This window comes from Coregonus clupeaformis, unplaced genomic scaffold (genome assembly GCF_020615455.1).
Source record: "Coregonus clupeaformis isolate EN_2021a unplaced genomic scaffold, ASM2061545v1 scaf0441, whole genome shotgun sequence".
Taxonomy (NCBI): Eukaryota; Metazoa; Chordata; class Actinopteri; order Salmoniformes; family Salmonidae; genus Coregonus; species Coregonus clupeaformis.
In genome coordinates this window covers 196,699-212,500 of record NW_025533896.1, presented here as the reverse complement: position 1 = coordinate 212,500, position 15,802 = coordinate 196,699, and the positions used below count along the sequence as shown (strand labels likewise).

The 15,802-nt window shown below is 44.7% G+C and overlaps 1 protein-coding gene across 1 annotated transcript in view; it reads left to right on the top strand.

Moving 5' to 3' along the window:
- The window catches only part of LOC121557835 (CUB and sushi domain-containing protein 1-like), a gene marked incomplete at its 5' end in the record, with an annotated part of 215,223 nt that overhangs the window by 147,602 nt on the left and 51,819 nt on the right, over window positions 1-15,802 (top strand). Inside the window, 2 exon segments of the mRNA XM_045215419.1 lie at window positions 2,876-3,058; window positions 7,713-7,889. Coding sequence (XP_045071354.1) covers window positions 2,876-3,058; window positions 7,713-7,889 — 360 coding nt within the window.

Here is a 15,802-nt window from a genome sequence, read left to right as displayed (position 1 = left end):
ACTCATGGGTTCGATTGGGCCTTCTCCTTCGGATGGGCCTTCTCCTTCTTTCTCAGGTGGAAGGCCCTGATTGTCCACAAGAGGTCACAATGTCCTTCTTCTTAGTTTTCTGTTTACTTTCACTCGTTCTGGAAGTGGTCTTCTGAGGACGGCTAATCAGCCGTGTCGATGATCCCCAGTGGGGTGATGAGAGCAGTGTAGTAGACGATGGTTTGAAGAGAGTAACAGGATGGTCCCACTTAAATTCACCTTCTTAGATACAGTACTTAGAACAGCTACTCAGCCGTGACATTGATTGTTAGTGGAGGCAACTTTGTCGTCTTCACCTCGTGTTGATTTTCAGGGTCGTATCCAATGGAGACAAAAGCTGCAGCTTGAGGTCCGTCTAGTCCGATCTGATAATTCTTATCTCAATCTTTTACGTACTCTGGTAAAGAGGGGCGTTTCCGTCATACTGACACGCTCTCTGAGCTCCCTCGGGCGTGGCTAGTTACGAGGCAAACATATCATCATCACTATGATGTCGTTAGAAAGCTAAAATCACATTCCTATCTTCACGAAAACATTGTCTTCCTCCTTGATATTTTCTACCCAAGGTAAAGGGATGCAAATCTGATATACACAGTGGAAAAGCTCTTCAAGTCACAATGTTTTCATTATAACACCTTTATACCATTTTTAATGACATCACAAAATAGACATAAATTTTCCATATTCCATTTCTCATCATTCCTAACATTCGGATGTTGAAATACAGTGAGGGAAAAAAACGTATTTGATCCCCTGCTGATTTTTTACGTTTGCCCACTGACAAAGACATGATCAGTCTATCATTTTAATGGTAGGTTTATTTGACCAGTGAGAGACAGAATAACAAAAAAAAAATCCTGAAAAACGCAAGTCAAAAATGTTATAAATTGATTTGCATTTTAATGAGGGAAATAAGTATTTGACCCCTCTGCAAAACATGACTTAGTACTTGGTGGCAAAACCCTTGTTGGCAATCACAGAGGTCAGACGTTTCTTGTAGTTGGCCACCAGGTTTGCACACATCTCAGGAGGGATTTTGTTCCACTCCTCTTTGCAGATCTTCTCCAAGTCATTTTGCATTTTAATGAGGGAAATAAGTATTTGACCCCCTCTCAATCAGAAAGATTTCTGGCTCCCAGGTGTCTTTTATACAGGTAATGAGCTGAGATTAGGAGCACACTCTTAAAGGGAGTGCTCCTGATCTCAGCTTGTTACCTGTATAAAAGACACCTGTCCACAGAATCAATGAATCAATCAGATTCCAAACTCTCCACCATGGCCAAGAACAAAGAGCTCTCCAAGGATGTCAGGGACAAGATTGTAGACCTACACAAGGCTGGAATGGGCTACAAGACCATCGCCATGCAGCTTGGTGAGAAGGTGACAACAGTTGGTGCGATTATTCGCAAATGGAAGAAACACAAAAGACCTGTCAATCTCCCTCGGCCTGGGGCTCCATGCAAGATCTCACCTTGTGGAGTTGCAATGATCATGAGATCGGTGAGGAATCAGCCCAGAACTGCACGGGAAGATATTGTCAATGATCTCAAGGCAGCTGGGACCATAGTCACCAAGAAAACAATTGGTAACACACTACGCCGTGAAGGACTGAAATCCTGCAGCGCCCGCAAGGTCCCCTTGCTCAAGAAAGCACATATACATGCCTGTCTGAAGTTTGCCAATGAACATCTGAATGATTCTGAGGAGAACTTGGTGAAAGTGTTGTGGTCAGATGAGACCAAAATTGAGCTCTTTGGCATCAACTCAACTCGCCGTGTTTGGAGGAGGAGCAATGCTGCCTATGACCCCAAGAACACCATCCCCACCGTCAAACATGGAGGTGGAAACATTATGCTTTGGGGGTGTTTTTCTGCTAAGGGGACAGGACAACTTCACCGCATCAAAGGGACGATGGACGGGGCCATGTACCGTCAAATCTTGGGTGGGAACCTCCTTCCCTCAGCCAGGGCATTGAAAATGGGTCGTAGATGGGTATTCCAGCATGACAATGACCCAAAACACACGGCCAAGGCAACAAAGGAATGGCTCAAGAAGAAGCACATTAAGGTCCTGGAGTGGCCTAGCCAGTCTCCAGACCTTAATCCCATAGAAAATCTGTGGAGGGAGCTGAAGGTTCGAGTTGCCAAACGTCAGCCTCGAAACCTTAATGACTTGGAGAAGATCTGCAAAGAGGAGTGGAACAAAATCCCTCCTGAGATGTGTGCAAACCTGGTGGCCAACTACAAGAAACGTCTGACCTCTGTGATTGCCAACAAGGGTTTTGCCACCAAGTACTAAGTCATGTTTTGCAGAGGGGTCAAATACTTATTTCCCTCATTAAAATGCAAATCAATTTATAACATTTTTGACTTGCGTTTTTCAGGATTGTTTTGTTGTTATTCTGTCTCTCACTGGTCAAATAAAGCTACCATTAAAATGATAGACTGATCATGTCTTTGTCAGTGGGCAAACGTACAAAATCAGCAGGGGATCAAATACTTTTATCCCTCACTGTATATTGTCCCGGTGTTCATTGTTGGATGTTGAAGTTTTTGGGCTCACTAACTGTAAGTCGCTCTGGATAAGAGCGTCTGCTAAATGACTAAAATGTAAAAAAATATATAGCTTGATATCAAAGACAACATTTTTCTTGATTGTCTTACATCAGATAGCTTGATGTTAGATACAACATTTCTCTTGATTGTGGTGATAGTAATAAAATACCTGTTCTCTGTACACACTATTTAATGTCAATGTTTTGGTTTGTGACCTTTTTTCAAGACAATGACCGTCAAGTCAAATTTAAGTTTATTTGACCTCTCTCTCTCTCCCTCCCTCCCTCCAGGAGAGTCGTCTGGTGTGTGTGGGGACCCAGGTATCCCAGTCCACGGTATCAGACTAGGAGAAGACTTCTCAGTGGACAGTGTGGTGGGGTTCAGCTGTGAGCAGGGATACGTCCTCCGAGGTTCCTCAGAGAGAACATGCCAACCTAACAGCACCTGGGCAGGCACACAGCCAGAGTGCCATGGTAAGATGCAGGACACACGCATGTTCTGAAAAAGAACAAACACAAAAACACACCCACAAACACACACATTTTCTGAACAAGAATGTAACACACACACATACACACAAAAAAAACTGCATTGTTGGTTAAGGGCTTGTAAGCATTTCACTGTTGTATTTGAAAATGTGATTTGATTTGATTCTGAACAGGTGTCTTCTCTTGAGAGCCAGGTCTGCCTACGGCGGCCTTTCTCAATAGCAAGGCTATGCTCACTGAGTCTGTACATAGTCAAAGCTTTCCTTAAGTTTGGGTCAGTCACAGTGGTCAGGTATTCTGCCACTGTGTTCTCTCTGTTTAGGGCCAAATAGCATTCTAGTTTGCTCTGTTTTTTTGTTAATTCTTTCTTTTTGTTTTCTCATGATTTGGTTGGGTCTAATTGTGTTGCTGTCTTGGGGCTCTGTGGGGTCTGTTTGTGTTTGTGAACAGAGCCCCAGGACCAGCTTGCTTAGGGGACTCTTCTCCAGGTTCAATTCTCTATAAGTAATGGCTTTGTTATGGAAGGTTTGGGAATCACTTCCTTTTAAGTGGTTATAGAATTTATTGGCTCTTTTCTGGATTTTGATAATAAGCGGGTATCGGCCTAATTCTGCTCTGCATGCATTATTTGGTGTTTTTCGTTGTACACAGAGGATATTTTTGCAGAATTCTGCATGCAGTCTCAATTTGGTGTTTGTCCCCTTTTGTAAATTCTTGGTTGGTGAGCGGACCCCAGACCTCAGAACCATAAAGGGCAATGGGTTCTATAACTGATTCAAGTATTTTTAGCCAGATCCTAATTTTGTTCCTTTTGATGGCATAGAAGGCCCTTCTTGCCTTGTCTCTCAGATCGTTCACAGCTTTGTGGAAGTTACCTGTGGCGCTGATGTTTAGGCCGAGGTATGTATAGTTTTTTGTGTGCTCTAAGGCAACGGTGTCTAGATGGAATTTCTATTTGTGGTCCTGGCAACTGGACCTTTTTTGGAACATCATTATTTTTGTCTTACTGAGATTAACTGTCAGGGCCCAGGTCTGACAGAATCTGTGCTGAAGATCTAGGTGCTGCTGTAGGCCCTCCTTGGTTGGTGACAGAAGCACCAGATCATCAGCAAACAGCATACATTTGACTTCAGATTCTAGTAGGGTGAGGCCGGGTGCTGCAGACTGTTCTAGTGACCTCGCCAATTCGTTGACATCTATGTTGAAGAGGGTGGGGCTTAATCTACATCCCTGTCTCACCCCACGGCCCTGTGGAAAGAAATCTCTCTCTCCCTCTCTCTCTCCTCTCTCTCTCTCTCTCTCTCTCTCTCTCTCTCTCTCCTCTCTCTCTCTCTCTCTCTCTCTCTCTCTCTCTCTCTCTCTCCTCTCTCTCTCTCTCTCTCTCTCTCTCCTTCCGTGTGTTTGAGTGAAACCACTATGCTTTTCTACTAGGCACTTATGCCCTACACACCCTTTCTCTCTACAGACAGACCTCAAGGAGGAGAAAGAGATGAGATACAGAGATACAGAGAGACAGAGATATAGAGAGACAGAGATACAGAGAGACAGAGAGACAGAGAGAGAGATATAGAGAGACAGAGATACAGAGAGACAGAGATACAGAGATACAGAGATACAGAGAGACAGAGATACAGAGATACAGAGATATAGAGAGACAGAGAGACAGAGAGACAGAGATACAGAGAGACAGAGATACAGAGAGACAGATACAGAGAGACAGAGATATAGAGAGACAGATACAGAGAGACAGAGATACAGAGAGACAGAGATACAGAGAGACAGAGAGAGAGAGAGACAGAGAGACAGAGAGACAGAGATACAGAGATACAGAGAGACAGAGATACAGAGATACAGAGAGAGAGAGAGACAGAGATACAGAGAGACAGAGAGAGACAGAGATACAGAGAGACAGAGATACAGAGAGACAGAGATATAGAGAGACAGAGATACAGAGATATAGAGATACAGAGATACAGAGAGACAGAGAGACAGAGAGAGACAGAGAGATACAGAGAGACAGAGAGATACAGAGAGACAGAGAGACAGAGACAGAGAGACAGAGAGACAGAGATACGAGAGACAGAGATACAGAGAGACAGAGAGACAGAGAGACAGAGATACAGAGAGACAGAGATACAGAGAGACAGAGAGACGTACAGAGAGACAGAGAGACAGAGAGACAGAGATATAGAGAGACAGAGAGATACAGAGACAGAGAGACAGAGAGACAGAGAGACAGAGATACAGAGAGACAGAGAGACAGAGAGACAGGGATACAGAGAGACAGAGATATAGAGAGACAGAGAGACAGAGAGACAGAGATACAGAGAGACAGAGAGACAGAGAGGTACAGAGAGACAGAGATACAGAGAGACAGAGAGACAGAGAGACAGAGATACAGAGAGACAGAGAGAGACAGGGATACAGAGAGACAGAGAGACAGAGAGACAGAGATACAGAGAGACAGAGATATAGAGAGACAGAGATACAGAGAGACAGAGATACAGAGATACAGAGAGACAGAGATACAGAGAGACAGAGAGACAGAGATACAGAGAGACAGAGATACAGAGAGACAGAGATACAGAGAGACAGAGAGACAGAGAGACAGAGATATAGAGAGACAGAGATACAGAGACAGAGAGACAGAGAGACAGAGAGACAGAGATACAGAGAGACAGAGAGACAGAGAGACAGAGAGACAGAGATACAGAGAGAGAGATACAGAGAGACAGAGATATAGAGACAGAGAGACAGAGAGACAGAGAGACAGAGATACAGAGAGACAGGGATACAGAGAGACAGAGATACAGAGAGACAGAGAGACAGAGAGACAGAGATATAGAGAGACAGAGATACAGAGAGACAGAGATACAGAGAGACAGAGAGACAGAGAGACAGAGATACAGAGAGAGACAGAGATACAGAGAGAGAGACAGAGATACAGAGAGACAGAGAGACAGAGATACAGAGAGACAGAGATATAGAGAGACAGAGAGACAGAGAGACAGAGATACAGAGAGACAGAGAGACAGAGAGTACAGAGAGACAGAGAGACAGAGAGACAGAGAGACAGAGAGACAGAGATACAGAGAGACAGAGAGACAGAGAGACAGAGAGACAGAGATACAGAGAGACAGAGAGACAGAGATACAGAGAGATACAGAGAGACAGAGATAGAGAGACAGAGAGACAGAGAGACAGAGAGACAGAGATACAGAGGGGCAGAGAGACAGAGAGACAGAGAGACAGAGAGAGACAGAGAGACAGAGAGACAGAGAGACAGAGAGACAGAGATACAGAGAGACAGAGAGACAGAGAGACAGAGATACAGAGAGACAGAGATACAGAGAGACAGAGAGACAGAGAGACAGAGAGGCAGAGGAGGCAGATGAAGGTGGGGGGGTGCGGAGGTGCGAGACTATTTAAAACTGTTGGCTGATCTCTCTTGCTGTCTTTCTCTCATTCTCTTCCTCCCTCTCTCGCCCCCTCTCTCTCTCTGTCTCCCTCTCTCGCCCCCCCTCTCTCTCTCTGTCCCCCTCTCTCCCTCTCTCCCTCCATCCTTCCCTCGCTCTGTGTGATGCCTGAGGGGTGGCCACCTGTTCATGGTTGGCAAAGACATCAAGGCCCAGTCACATGGTCATTATAGAGGGGCCATCACACACACACACACACACACACACACACACACACACACACACACACACACACACACACACACACACACACACACACAGACACACACACACACAGAGCGCTGTGGTGCAAGGAGCCAGTAATGAACATACACATCACCATCCACTGGACACAGACCAAGGCCCAAGGAATTTGACTGTGATGCAGTGCATTCAGAAAGTATTCAGACCCCTTGACTTTTCCCACATTTTGTTATGTTACAGCCTTATTCTAAAATCAATTAAATAACAAATTTAAAAAATCCTCATCAATCTACACACAATACCCCATAATGACAAAGTGAAAACATGTTATTTCAATTTTTAGTGAATGTATTCAAAATAAATAACAGAAATACCTTATTTACATAAGTATTCAGACCCTAAATTGTGCAAAAAACATCAAGTCAGTCCTGTGGGCGAAAACAGCTCATTGATGAGAGGTTGAAGGAGAATGGCAAGAATCATGCAAGCTAACAGGCGCGCCACAAACAGATAAATATCAGCAAATAACGGCGCATTACAACAGTGGTGGTGCAGAACGGCATCTTGGAATGCACAACTCTTGTCCTATTCTTAATATATTTTGCATTAACACCACTTCTCTCTCTCTCGCTCTCTCCCTCCCTCCCTCCTTCCTCCTCCCCCCTCTCTCTCCCTCTCCTTGTCCCCCTCTACTTCTCGCCCCCTCTCCCTCCCTCTCCTCTCTCTCTCTCTCTCTCTCTCTCTCTCTCTCTCTCTCTCTCTCTCTCTCTCTCTCTCTCTCTCTCTCTCTCTCTCTCTCTCTCTCTCTCTCTCTCTCTCTCTCTCTCTCTCTCTCTCTCTCTCTCTCTCTCTCTCTCTCTCTCTCTCTCTCTCTCTCTCTCTCTCTCTCTCTCTCTCTCTCTCTCTCTCTCTCTCTCTCTCTCTCTCTCTCTCTCTCTCTCTCTCTCTCCCTCTCTCTCCCTCTCTCTCCCCTCCCTCAGTGATCTCCTGTGGGAACCCAGGAACACCCCGTAACTCTCAGATCCTGTCTCATGATGGCCTGGTGTTTTCCCGCTCCATCACCTACACCTGTCGAGACGGATACTACTCCAACGGACTGCTCACACGCCACTGTACGGTTAACGGGACATGGACCGGGAACATGCCCGAGTGCACAGGTACAGAGACACTAAAACACACACTTGAAATCCTGGTAAACCCCATATAAACAGTGTTTGTTAATGCAAAGAACAGCAGTGAGTTGCCCCTTGCCCTTAAAGGAATATTTTGGTATTTATTTAATTAGTCCATTGTTGATGTAGTCTCAAAATGTTTTGCCTATCAGCTGTCAAGTTTTCAAGATATGTAACTTTCAAAATACAGAAATCATCCCTGTGGGATGCATTTTGCATAAAATGATGCAAAACGCAGCATCGTATGATGCAAAATAGACGAAGACACTTAGACATAGCCAGATATTCTGGGTGTAAATGTCCTGGTTTCACGAAGTGGTCTGCCTCCTAGAGGGATACAGCAATACAACTAGCGGTAACAACAAGCTGAATACTGACTTCTTACAGCAATACATCTAGCGGTAACAACAAGCTGAATACTGACTTCTTACAGCAATACAACTAGCGGTAACATCAAGCTGAATACTGACGTCTTGCAACAATACAACTGGCAGCAACTAGCTGAATACTGACTTATTTTTATTTTTTATCTTCTTTTTTTTAGGGGGGTAGAGCAGCTTTAATATTGCAGATAGATTGTAACTTCCATGAATGTAATTGTCTGCATCACTTCCAATCCCCCATGTGTTTTTTTCTCTCGCAAGTATATATATTTTTGGTATTGTTTCCACCTGCTTTACAGTCAGCCTCATATCTCAGAGTACTAGCCTGTTTCCACCTGCTTTACAGTCAGCCTCATATCTCAGAGTACTAGCCTGTTTCCACCTGCTTTACAGTCAGCCTCATATCTCAGAGTACTAGCCTGTTTCCACCTGCTTAACAGTCAGCCTCATATCTCAGAGGACTAGCCTGTTTCCTCCTGCTTTACAGTCAGCCTCATGTATCAGAGTACTAGCCTGTTTCCACCTGCTTTACAGTCAGCCTCATATCTCAGAGTACTAGCCTGTTTCCACCTGCTTTACAGTCAGCCTCATATCTCAGAGTACTAGCCTGTTTCCACCTGCTTTACAGTCAGCCTCATATCTCAGAGTACTAGCCTGTTTCCACCTGCCTTACAGTCAGCCTCATATCTCAGAGTACTAGCCTGTTTCCACCTGCTTTACAGTCAGCCTCATATCTCAGAGTACTAGCCTGTTTCCACCTGCTTTACAGTCAGCCTCATATCTCAGAGTACTAGCCTGTTTCCACCTGCTTTACAGTCAGCCTCATATCTCAGAGTACTAGCCTGTTTCCACCTGCTTTACAGTCAGCCTCATATCTCAGAGTACTAGCCTGTTTCCACCTGCTTTACAGTCAGCCTCATATCTCAGAGTACTAGCCTGTTTCCACCTGCTTTACAGTCAGCCTCATATCTCAGAGTACTAGCCTGTTTCCACCTGCTTTACAGTCAGCCTCATATCTCAGAGTACTAGCCTGTTTCCACCTGCTTTACAGTCAGCCTCATATCTCAGAGTACTAGCCTGTTTCCACCTGCTTTACAGTCAGCCTCATATCTCAGAGTACTAGCCTGTTTCCACCTGCTTTACAGTCAGCCTCATATCTCAGAGTACTAGCCTGTTTCCACCTGCTTTACAGTCAGCCTCATATCTCAGAGTACTAGCCTGTTTCCACCTGCTTTACAGTCAGCCTCATATCTCAGAGTACTAGCCTGTTTCCACCTGCTTTACAGTCAGCCTCATATCTCAGAGTACTAGCCTGTTTCCACCTGCTTTACAGTCAGCCTCATATCTCAGAGTACTAGCCTGTTTCCACCTGCTTTACAGTCAGCCTCATATCTCAGAGTACTAGCCTGTTTCCACCTGCTTTACAGTCAGCCTCATATCTCAGAGTACTAGCCTGTTTCCACCTGCTTTACAGTCAGCCTCATATCTCAGAGTACTAGCCTGTTTCCACCTGCTTTACAGTCAGCCTCATATCTCAGAGTACTAGCCTGTTTCCACCTGCTTTACAGTCAGCCTCATATCTCAGAGTACTAGCCTGTTTCCACCTGCTTTACAGTCAGCCTCATATCTCAGAGTACTAGCCTGTTTCCACCTGCTTTACAGTCAGCCTCATGTATCAGAGTACTAGCCTGTTTCCACCTGCCTTACAGTCAGCCTCATATCTCAGAGTACTAGCCTGTTTCCACCTGCTTTACAGTCAGCCTCATATCTCAGAGTACTAGCCTGTTTCCACCTGCTTTACAGTCAGCCTCATATCTCAGAGTACTAGCCTGTTTCCACCTGCTTTACAGTCAGCCTCATATCTCAGAGTACTAGCCTGTTTCCACCTGCTTTACAGTCAGCCTCATATCTCAGAGTACTAGCCTGTTTCCACCTGCTTTACAGTCAGCCTCATATCTCAGAGTACTAGCCTGTTTCCACCTGCTTTACAGTCAGCCTCATATCTCAGAGTACTAGCCTGTTTCCACCTGCTTTACAGTCAGCCTCATATCTCAGAGTACTAGCCTGTTTCCACCTGCTTTACAGTCAGCCTCATATCTCAGAGTACTAGCCTGTTTCCACCTGCCTTACAGTCAGCCTCATTATCTCAGAGTACTAGCCTGTTTCCCACCTGCTTTACAGTCAGCCTCATATCTCAGAGTACTAGCCTGTTTCCACCTGCTTTACAGTCAGCCTCATATCTCAGAGTACTAGCCTGTTTCCACCTGCTTTACAGTCAGCCTCATATCTCAGAGTACTAGCCTGTTTCCACCTGCTTTACAGTCAGCCTCATATCTCAGAGATACTAGCCTGTTTCCACCTGCCTTACAGTCAGCCTCATATCTCAGAGTACTAGCCTGTTTCCACCTGCTTTACAGTCAGCCTCATATCTCAGAGTACTAGCCTGTTTCCACCTGCTTTACAGTCAGCCTCATATCTCAGAGTACTAGCCTGTTTCCACCTGCTTTACAGTCAGCCTCATATCTCAGAGTACTAGCCTGTTTCCACCTGCTTTACAGTCAGCCTCATATCTCAGAGTACTAGCCTGTTTCCACCTGCTTTACAGTCAGCCTCATATCTCAGAGTACTAGCCTGTTTCCACCTGCTTTACAGTCAGCCTCATATCTCAGAGTACTAGCCTGTTTCCACCTGCTTTACAGTCAGCCTCATATCTCAGAGTACTAGCCTGTTTCCACCTGCTTTACAGTCAGCCTCATATCTCAGAGTACTAGCCTGTTTCCACCTGCTTTACAGTCAGCCTCATATCTCAGAGTACTAGCCTGTTTCCACCTGCTTTACAGTCAGCCTCATATCTCAGAGTACTAGCCTGTTTCCACCTGCTTTACAGTCAGCCTCATATCTCAGAGTACTAGCCTGTTTCCACCTGCTTTACAGTCAGCCTCATATCTCAGAGTACTAGCCTGTTTCCACCTGCTTTACAGTCAGCCTCATATCTCAGAGTACTAGCCTGTTTCCACCTGCTTTACAGTCAGCCTCATATCTCAGAGTACTAGCCTGTTTCCACCTGCTTTACAGTCAGCCTCATATCTCAGAGTACTAGCCTGTTTCCACCTGCTTTACAGTCAGCCTCATGTATCAGAGTACTAGCCTGTTTCCACCTGCCTTACAGTCAGCCTCATATCTCAGAGTACTAGCCTGTTTCCACCTGCTTTACAGTCAGCCTCATATCTCAGAGTACTAGCCTGTTTCCACCTGCTTTACAGTCAGCCTCATATCTCAGAGTACTAGCCTGTTTCCACCTGCTTTACAGTCAGCCTCATATCTCAGAGTACTAGCCTGTTTCCACCTGCTTTACAGTCAGCCTCATATCTCAGAGTACTAGCCTGTTTCCACCTGCTTTACAGTCAGCCTCATATCTCAGAGTACTAGCCTGTTTCCACCTGCTTTACAGTCAGCCTCATATCTCAGAGTACTAGCCTGTTTCCACCTGCTTTACAGTCAGCCTCATATCTCAGAGTACTAGCCTGTTTCTAGTCTATCGGTTCCTCAGTTTCTAACTGGTATATGTGGAGAATTCTATCTTTACTCTGTCTGAACCAGAAGAACAGGAGTCATGTAATTATCACTAACTGAGTTAGAACCAGAAGAACAGGAGTCATGTAATTATCACTAACTGAGTTAGAACCAGAAGAACAGGAGTCATGTAATTATCAGAGCCTCCCTCCCAGTGAGGTTGAATAGGATCTGACGGCGTGGGGGGAGCTACTAGCAACTAGACTACCCTACAGCTATCTACTGTGTAGCTAGCATCTATACAGCTGGCAACTAGACTACCCTACAGCTATCTACTGTGTAGCTACTATCTATACAGCTGGCAACTAGACTACCCTACAGCTATCTACTGTGTAGCTAGCATCTATACAGCTGGCAACTAGACTACCCTACAGCTATCTACTGTGTAGCTAGCATCTATACAGCTGGCAACTAGACTACCCTACAGCTATCTACTGTGTAGCTAGCATCTATACAGCTAGCAACTAGACTACCCTACAGCTATCTACTGTGTAGCTAGCATCTATACAGCGGGCAACTAGACTACCCTACAGCTATCTACTGTGTAGCTAGCATCTATACAGCTAGCAACTAGACTACCCTACAGCTATCTACTGTGTAGCTAGCATCTATACAGCTAGCAACTAGACTACCCTACAGCTATCTACTGTGTAGCTAGCATCTATACAGCTAGCAACTAGACTACCCTACAGCTATCTACTGTTAGCCAGCATCTATACAGCTGGCAACTAGACTACCCTACAGCTATCTACTGTGTAGCTAGCATCTATACAGCTGACAACTAGACTACCCTACAGCTATCTACTGTGTAGCTAGCATCTATACAGCTAGCAACTAGACTACCCTACAGCTATCTACTGTGTAGCTAGCATCTATACAGCTGGCAACTAGACTACCCTACAGCTATCTACTGTGTAGCTAGCATCTATACAGCTAGCAACTAGACTACCCTACAGCTATCTACTGTGTAGCTAGCATCTATACAGCTGGCAACTAGACTACCCTACAGCTATCTACTGTGTAGCTAGCATCTATACAGCTGGCAACTAGACTACCCTACAGCTATCTACTGTGTAGCTAGCATCTATACAGCTAGCAACTAGACTACCCTACAGCTATCTACTGTGTAGCTAGCATCTATACAGCTGGCAACTAGACTGCCCTACAGCTATCTACTGTGTAGCTAGCATCTATACAGCTAGCAACTAGACTACCCTACAGCTATCTACTGTGTAGCTAGCATCTATACAGCTAGCAACTAGACTACCCTACAGCTATCTACTGTGTAGCTAGCATCTATACAGCTGGCAACTAGACTACCCTACAGCTATCTACTGTGTAGCTAGCATCTATACAGCTGGCAACTAGACTACCCTACAGCTATCTACTGTGTAGCTAGCATCTATACAGCTAGCAACTAGACTACCCTACAGCTATCTACTGTGTAGCTAGCATCTATACAGCTGGCAACTAGACTACCCTACAGCTATCTACTGTGTAGCTAGCATCTATACCGCTAGCAACTAGACTACCCTACAGCTATCTACTGTGTAGCTAGCATCTATACAGCTAGCAACTAGACTACCCTACAGCTATCTACTGTGTAGCTAGCATCTATACAGCTGGCAACTAGACTACCCTACAGCTATCTACTGTGTAGCTAGCATCTATACAGCTAGCAACTAGACTACCCTACAGCTATCTACTGTGTAGCTAGCATCTACACAGCTGGCAACTAGACTACCCTACAGCTATCTACTGTGTAGCTAGCATCTATACAGCTAGCAACTAGACTACCCTACAGCTATCTACTGTGTAGCTAGCATCTACACAGCTAGCAACTAGACTACCCTACAGCTATCTACTGTGTAGCTAGCATCTATACAGCTAGCAACTAGACTACCCTACAGCTATCTACTGTGTAGCTAGCATCTATACAGCTGGCAACTAGACTACCCTACAGCTACAGTGGGGAAAAAAAGTATTTAGTCAGCCACCAATTGTGGAAGTTCTCCCACTTAAAAAGATGAGAGAGGCCTGTAATTTTCATCACAGGTACACGTCAACTATGACAGAAAAAATGAGGGGAAAAAATCCAGAAAATCACATTGTAGGACTTTTAATGAATTTATTTGCAAATTGTGGTGGAAAATAAGTATTTGGTCAATAACAAAAGTTTCTCAATACTTTGTTATATACCCTTTGTTGGCAATGACACAGGTCAAACGTTTTCTGTAAGTCTTCACAAGGTTTTCACACACTGTTGCTGGTATTTTGGCCCATTCCTCCATGCAGATCTCCTCTAGAGCAGTGATGTTTTGGGGCTGTCGCTGGGCAACACGGACTTTTAACTCCCTCCAAAGATTTTCTATGGGGTTGAGATCTGGAGGCTGGCTAGGCCACTCCAGGACCTTGAAATGCTTCTTACGAAGCCACTCCTTCGTTGCCCGGGCGGTGTGTTTGGGATCATTGTCATGCTGAAAGACCCAGCCACGTTTCATCTTCAATGCCCTTGCTGATGGAAAGAGGTTTTCACTCAAAATCTCACGATACATGGCCCCATTCATTCTTTCCTTTACACGGATCGGTCGTCCTGGTCCCTTTGCAGAAAAACAGCCCCAAAGCATGATGTTTCCCACCCCCCATGCTTCACAGTAGGTATGGTGTTCTTTGGATGCAACTCAGCATTCTTTGTCCTCCAAACATGACGAGTTGAGTTTTTACCAAAAAGTTCTATTTTGGTTTCATCTGACCATATGACATTCTCCCAATCCTCTTCAGGATCATCCAAATGCACTCTATCAAACTTCAGACGGGCCTGGACATGTACTGGCTTAATCAAGGGGACACGTCTGGCACTGCAGGATTTGAGTCCCTGGCGGCGTAGTGTGTTACTGATGGTAGGCTTTGTTACTTTGGTCCCAGCTCTCTGCAGGTCATTCACTAGGTCCCCCCGTGTAGTTCTGGGATTTTTGCTCACCGTTCTTGTGATCATTTTGACCCCACGGGGTGAGATCTTGCGTGGAGCCCCAGATCGAGGGAGATTATCAGTGGTCTTGTATGTCTTCCATTTCCTAATATTTGCTCCCACAGTTGATTTCTTCAAACCAAGCTGCTTACCTATTGCAGATTCAGTCTTCCCAGCCTGGTGCAGGTCTACAATTTTGTTTCTGGTGTCCTTTGACAGCTCTTTGGTCTTGGCCATAGTGGAGTTTGGAGTGTGACTGTTTGAGGTTGTGGACAGGTGTCTTTTATACTGATAACAAGTTCAAACAGGTGCCATTAATACAGGTAACGAGTGGAGGACAGAGGAGCCTCTTAAAGAATAAGTTACAGGTCTGTGAGAGCCAGAAATCTTGCTTGTTTGTAGGTGACCAAATACTTATTTTCCACCATAATTTGCAAATACATTCATAAAAAATCCTACAATGTGATTTTCTTGATTTTTTTTATATATATACACAGTTGAAGTCGGAAGTTTACATACACTTAGGTTGGAGTCATTAAAACTCGTTTTTCAACCACTCCACAAATTTATTGTTAACAAAATATAGTTTTGGCAAGTCGGTTAGGACATCTACTTTGTGCATGACACAAGTAATTTTTTCAACAATTGTTTACAGACAGATTATTTCACTTATAATTCACTGTATCACAATTCCAGTGGGTCAGAAGTTTACATACACTAAGTTGACTGTGCCTTTAAACAGCTTGGAAAATTCCAGAAAATGATGTCATTTGGAGGTGTACCTGTGGATGTATTTCAAGGCCTACCTTCAAACTCAGTGCCTCTTTGCTTGACATCATGAGAAAATCAAAAGTAATCAGCCAAGACCTCAGATAACTAATTGTGGACCTCCACAAGTCTGGTTCATCCTTGGGAGCAATTTCCAAACGCCTGAAGGTACCACGTTCATCTGTACAAACAATAGTACGCAAGTA